Source organism: Trachymyrmex septentrionalis, unplaced genomic scaffold, assembly GCF_001594115.1.
Source record: "Trachymyrmex septentrionalis isolate Tsep2-gDNA-1 unplaced genomic scaffold, Tsep1.0 scaffold383, whole genome shotgun sequence".
Taxonomy (NCBI): Eukaryota; Metazoa; Arthropoda; class Insecta; order Hymenoptera; family Formicidae; genus Trachymyrmex; species Trachymyrmex septentrionalis.
The window spans coordinates 14,037-21,196 of record NW_017305550.1 but is presented as its reverse complement, the minus strand read 5'-3'; the positions used below and the strand labels follow the sequence as shown (position 1 = coordinate 21,196).

The 7,160-nt window shown below is 34.4% G+C and overlaps 1 protein-coding gene and 1 pseudogene across 1 annotated transcript; one reads left to right on the top strand and one right to left on the bottom strand.

The window, feature by feature from the left end:
• The first annotated feature begins 420 nt into the window (after positions 1 to 420).
• Positions 421 to 809, top strand: LOC108750916 (annotated as a pseudogene).
• A 2,976-nt stretch (positions 810 to 3,785) lies between these two features.
• On the bottom strand, positions 3,786 to 6,954 carry LOC108750918 (ras-related protein Rab-2). Its single transcript, XM_018490782.1, has 4 exons — positions 6,777 to 6,954; positions 5,064 to 5,203; positions 4,369 to 4,725; positions 3,786 to 4,134 (listed from the first exon to the last, which is right to left on the bottom strand). The coding sequence occupies exons 1-4, from the start codon at positions 6,820 to 6,822 to the stop codon at positions 4,033 to 4,035; spliced, it is 645 nt and encodes a 214-aa protein (XP_018346284.1). The 5' UTR covers positions 6,823 to 6,954; the 3' UTR covers positions 3,786 to 4,032.
• Between the last annotated feature and the right edge of the window lie 206 nt (positions 6,955 to 7,160).

Sequence of the window (7,160 nt, the reverse complement as noted above, 5' to 3'; positions counted from 1 at the left end):
CACTTATGACGTATGGCGTTCCGCAGGAACGTAGTTACTACTCTGTAGATACTCTGTTTGTGGAACATTGGATACAACTCTGTGTTGCGGTTGGGGCTGCTGGGCTGCTCCACCATATGTCCGCCGATGATACCCTTATCGTGGTAACGGACCCCTCGTTTGAGGAGACTCGGATTCGCGCAGAACTGGGAGTGGCTGTGATTGCTCAAGCCGTCGAGGAACTAGACCTAATAGTCAGTCGACAAAACAAAAGTGGTCGCTTTTATGCCAACGAGGTCCCGGAAACGTCCCTTCGATGGGGGGGGGGGTGAAGAGGCGGTAATCCCAGTGAGGTCTACCTTGAAATACCTGGGATTATTTCTGGATTCGAGGTGGACTTTTCAGGATCACTTTCGCCTTCTCCTCCCTAAGGCCCGAAGGATGGCGGCCGCTATTGGCAAGGTTGCCAATATCGGTGGACCGGAAGAGGGTAAGCATCGTGTCTACGCCTCGATAGTCATGTCGGCGGTCTACGTCATCTGGTGAAGTAGTTTCAGCGGCGGCAGTCGCTCAGGATGATAAGAGCCTACTGCACCGTCTCCCATAAGGCTATAGCCTAGCGAGATCGGTGCCGTTCAGGTTTGTGATAGATCGCTTGAGGAACACGTACTTGCGTAGGAGAGAAATCATCTGTAGAGACGGATTTATTACGCCGAGGGCTCAGAACCTTATTCGAGGATGGAGTTCCGCCGCTCCGTGGAAAGATGGAGAAATTATTTGGTTTAGCTTCCTTCCGGAGACTCCTGGTACGGCAATCAGGGAAGCTCTGAGTGACCGCATAGGCGACTGCCTGCCCGTATGCACTGGGTGGCTCGTGCACACGGGGCCTCACGTACCGCATGATTCAGGTCATCACGGGTTATTGGTGCTTAGAGGCTTACCTGTATGAAATAGGACGCTTCGGTTCGCCGGTGTGCGCCCATTGTGGGAGGGGGGGGGGAAGGAGGCGGTCCACACACTATTGTTCTATCCCTCTTGAGAGGACCGGCGCTGTTCGACGCCCTAGGACTGGATGCGCCTAGTAAAACCTATGGCGCCGTTATTAGAGCTGCTCTGGACTCCTCGCAGTCCTGGACGGTTCTCGCGGATTTCTGTGAAGCTGTGATGAGGAAGAAGGAGTAGGCGGAACGTGAGCGTCGGGCTCTGGAGAGGCCGCGGGTGATGCTCGCCTCGCTTCTTTGGGTTCCAATGGTTAAACAGCGGAGACATGTAAATAAGATGCATAATTAGGTATAAGTCTAGTTTTTAAGTTAGGATACCAGATAGCAGATGTGGGAGCTCATGCTCCGTGACTTGGGGGTACTCTGATGAAATGCTTGGCGGGGGTGCTCCCGGGGTGTTCCCAATTAGTCTTACGATGATGCTGGTATAGGGAGAGATTTTTAGCGAGGTAGGGGATGGTGTCTGTTGTCCTTCTCTATTGGACGCGGACCAATCGAATCCCGCACATACAGGGGACCGGCTCTTGGATGTCTTCCCGTTATCCGGTTAAGTTCTCTCTTTGAGAGCATCCCGGATGACGGGCTATGTGAAAATTCTTCTCTCGAAAACAAAAAAAGGAGAGTTAGGTTATTATATACTCATAGTATATGATTAAGTTAAGGTTAGGTTATTATGTACCCATTTGTATTACTTGATCAATCGAAACGTGGCCATTTGCTACTAGTGGTCAATCGCAACGTGGTCATTTGCAACGTAGTCATTTGCAACTTGTGGTCAATAGAAACGTGATCATTTGCAACTCGTGATCAATTGGGACGGTCTAATGGAACATGGTCAAATGAGCGCCGAGACACTGCCGTAGTCCTTTACGTAAACCGGCGAGTTGCGGCAGACTGAGATTATCGCATCTCAATTTATAATTTACATTATAAACATACTACAAAAATTTTATTTTAATCATTTAATCAAATTTTTTTAAATATATGTGTATATTACGTTCAAACTCCGGACATATGAGACAATCTGTAAACAATTTGTATATTTCTACTAAAATTAAGATGTTTAGTATAAGTACATTTGTTTGCAAGTGACAAATTTATAATTACGTAAAAAGATCATGCTAAAAAATGTCTGTACAAATACAATTATCGAACAGGACAATACTAAATTAAATCTTGTATGATTAAATAAAAAATAAATCATTTATATTTGACTTTGAGTTCAGTTATAACTTTTAGGCTTATCTTTTACAGCGTAATTATGCTGATTGATAGTTTTATCAATCATCTCACAGATTTCTAAAAAAAAACGCAACTCAAATTACATTATATGATGTATCGTAGGAACAGAGACAATAAGTAATGTGCACATATATATTTTTCAACTAAAAAGATATACCCAATGCATACATACAAATACATCGTAAATTAGTTTTGACTGCGTAGAATAATAGCTAGATTATATTATAAATTAAATATACTGAATATAATTTCTTAAAGTCGATGTAATTATTTCATCATTATAGTATACAAGCGCAAAAGAGATATAATGCTGACATATTCTTTGGCATAACAATTAGCTATAAGTTCATAATTTAAGATATAAATAACATTTGATTATAATAATGCTCAGAGAAGCCAATTTGTACTAATTAGATGTATAAAATAATTATAAATGCATGTCGTCATAATTTCATCGAGAAATATTAATGTATAATTTTGTTTTCTTTCCCAGTTTACAAATCTTTCAATGAATAATAACGTGCACTATTAAAACTTATCCTTAATTCATGTATTTGAATATATCTGTGTCTCATGTCTCTGTTCAGATTTTGGAAATATTCATAATTATTCTTATGAAATAAAGACAGGAATTCAAACGGAATTGTTTTCAGATTTTGAGAAAGTACAGATAATTATTACTGCCATACATATTTTTATTGATATCCTTTTCTATGATCAATAACGTAAATGTTTAATGTGCTACATATTAAATACTAAGTAGATTTCGATATAATATAGATTTGTTACAATATATATAAATTGTAAAAATGTCTTTTTTTAATTTGCTCATAGCAGTAATAATGTCTTCATCTTCCAAAAAAGCCGTAACGATATCAATAGCCAATATGTGCAATATGAGATCTTTTGGTAATTATAATATTATAGAATATAAATCTGGTTAAATAGGCCTTTTGATGGCATTGATTAATATATGTTTTATATAATTATCATCTTATACATCAATACATACATATTTATATAATTGTTTTAGGTGTAAATAACGTCAAATCAGTTTAACTGATACATCAGCGTCCATGAGCCACTATCAGAATGGAATTTTGATCATTAGTGCACATTACATTACAGTACATAATACATATTAAACAAATATAAAACATTAAATCAAGAACCTGTCCTCTCCCGCTTTATCAATAAATTAATACAATATTATTTCACATGCTGCATAAAGTGGGAGACAAGAGCTAAAGCTAAATTTAGATATAATTAAAGCTAAATTATACTATATGCATACTTAAATAAATTTAAAAATTTTTACAAAAATTAATGAAACCTCATAGGTATCGATTTAAAATAATATCTCATTATACATAGAAAGTAAAACTATTACATGATGTGCAAGAACAAAAATATTATATATATAATGATTAAATATAAATAATAATTGTATATGTATAATATATTAGTATAAGCTGGAAAATATCTGTTACTTTTGAATTAAATCTACCACAAATACATTAAAAAATGATATAACTTCATTTATATATTTTAGAAGAATTTGTAAACAAAAACTTTATTAATGCCTTATGATTTTAGTGATGTATAACATTTTCGTCTTACAATAATCCTATTTATTACGTGTATAAGATTATTTTAACTAATAAATACATTAATTGTCACTTGTTACCTCATGACGCGATATGCGCAAAATTAAGTTGTACAAAGTAAGTGTGTTCTGATTAAAATGAACAGAAGTTGGGTCAATTCAGATCGGAGAAGGATGAAGCGGTGGACAGATAAGCCCCAGCCCCTAGCAACACCCACCACCCTGCGCATTGCCTTGTCCACCAGTTCCTGCTAAACCTCCAGGACTTGTTGGCGAATGTTGTGGTCCAATCTTAATGCCGTTTGCCTGTATGCAATTTACAATGCAAATATGCAATATAAAAAAAAATAAATATGTAACTATATGTTGTCACTGCTTATTTATCTGTTATTTCTTATCTTCTTTCAGTGATATGAGATAAACAGTAATAAACTTATTTGCATATTAAAAAAAATGATAAAGTATAAAATCATGGAAAGATTTTGTTCACTACTCATATTTAAAGTACATGTAGATTAATTAAAAGAATTAGTATTATACCTCATTATTAATGTCAAAGACACCCTCCTGTATTTTTTCATAAATTTCTTTTGCCGTATTGATGAACGCTTCTTCTACATTGGCTGCAGTCTTGGCACTGGTCTCCATAAAGACAAGACCATGCTCCCGTGCAAAAGCCTCACCTTCTTCTCTCCTTACTTCTCTTCGACTATCTAGATCACTTTTGTTGCCGATTAACATGATAACCATATTAGAATTTGAATGTTGCCTTGCGTCCTCCAGCCATGTTGTAAGATGATTAAAAGTTTCTCTACGTGTAATGTCATATACCAACAAAGCTCCAGCTGCTCCACGATAATATGACCTTGTTATAGAACGAAATGCCTCTTGGCCTGCCTAAAAATGTTTAAATTAAGAAAATAATTAATAATAATAAATTCCTATTAATTATAGAAAATTAAAAAAGAAAGCATATAATTATCAGAATATATCTAGTAAATATTAAAATAAAAAAAATATAATTTTTTACAGAATGATTGAAAGTATCTTTTCAAATGAGTTTAATAGAATAAAAATTTAAAGCTATATAAATTTCTTTATAAACAGTATTAATTTAAATATCATTATTAATACAAGTATTTATACTGATTGAGAGAATCATGATTCTATTAGTAGCAAATATCGATAATATGAAGCTTGAATTCAACAATATAATATGAATTAAATAATATTACAGTGTCCCATATCTGCAGTTTAATTTGCTTGCTATCAATGGTAATCATACGAGCACCAAACTCAACTCCTATTGTCAAGTCGTGGACTGGCTGAAATCTTTTATCCGTAAATTGAAGAAGAAGACAAGACTTTCCAACTCCTATATAAAAATATCATTGTATTTATATATTATAATAATTGTTAATTAGTAAGTTGTAATAAAATCTCAAATGTATTCAAATTAAATATAAAATTTCCCTATACATTGGCCTGTATTCAGAAAATACACTTACAACAATGTTAGTGCGTTAACATATTATTAGTCACACATATTATAGATTTTTAGAGATAAAAGCACGCTTTTATTGATAAAAGTATATTCTGAATATGGATCGTTATTTTACTGCAACATTTACAAGTTTTTGTATAATATATTTGTAATATATTGTACTATATAATTTTTTAATTTTCTAGTATTTAACATAGTAACACATATTTACAATAATTTATGAATTTAACTATGGAAACAAAATTGAAACATACTTTTACAAGTGATAATAGACATTATACAAAATATATGCAAAAGGTATTTAGCAGCAGAAATAATTCTATTATAAAACATATAGGTCTGTACATGAAATGTGCTTTTATCCCTGAAATTCTATATGCATAATATATAGTATTGTAAGTGCATTCTGAATATAAGCAATGAAGAGTTACTATTAAAGACCGTCGATAAATTTTAATGACTATCAATAGAGCCTGGGGGATCCAGGGATGATTAAAGAACAATGATGTTACTGACAATTAATAAAAAAATTTTTTTTATTATTAACAAATATTTCGACAATACATTAAATTTGTATTCTTTACGTAAGTGCTGTATAAATAAGTATGCATATTTTTTTAATGTTATAATATCTTATATATTGCCAAAAAATTACAATTCTTTTTCTGCAGTTAACATCTCTATTGATAATCAAACTTGGATAACATTGAAATCACAGTTTTAAATAAAAATCGAGTATTATTAAGTTTTAAACATATATATATGTCTACAAAACTAATAAATCACGATATTAGTACTGTATTATTAAATTCTTACTTTTATGCCCGGTTGTTTCACCTTTTGATAAATTTTACCTATTAGATAAATCTAGCAATCCACACATGTGATTGGGTAATCTTGCTACTTATCCAATAGATAAAATTTATCAAAAGGTGGAACAATGGCCCTTAATCACTTAAATTTTAACAGACACACGAACTTTCATAAGTGCCAATCGTCTTTAATAATATCTTGTCGGTGATACAGGCCACAATGAATAACAAGCTATATATAAATGTTAACGTGGAAATTTGCGATAGGAAAGTTCGTCAAGTTGCACAAAATTGTACTTGATAGTCATAAAACAACAAATACAATAAATCAAGTAGCAATATGATACGAGACAATATACTTAAAATCCATCGCAACAAATATGCTGACACGCGAGGAATATATTTAAAGGAAATAAACGTGTGTTAAGGAAATTTCTTTGTCGATGGCTGCCTCCGTAAAACAAAGTTATTCTTGCATTTACGAATCAGTAATATTGTCGCGCATCACGGAAACGAAAACAAAGGACCTGTCACGGACGACGTAAAAGATTCATAGGAAGGGAGAGGAGAGTGAAGATCCAGTTTTTTTTGCGGTGGTATCCCGCGCGTATCTACCGCATCACATTATTTACCTGTGTCTCCGATAATAATATACTTGAACAGGTACGCGTACGACATTTCGGCGATACGCGAGATTGACGAAACGAGCAGACAATCTTCTACAGCACCGAGAGACACACCAGGAAACAGAACTTTCTTCCTATGACCGTTCTCTTATCTCTTCTGCTCCAACTTGACGTCACGCAAGCGCTTCGGCAATCGGCACTTCGGCAGGCCTCGGATTGCCTCGCAACCTCTTTGACTTTCCAATAAGGCTGCATTTTTATGCTAACGCTCGACGCTCGATTAGATGTCACGTGATCAAAAACAACGCTTGGTATTCGTCAATTTTGATCATGTGACCTGTTTGACGCTCAAATTGAGTATCGAGTGTCAGCATGAAAATGCAGCCTAAC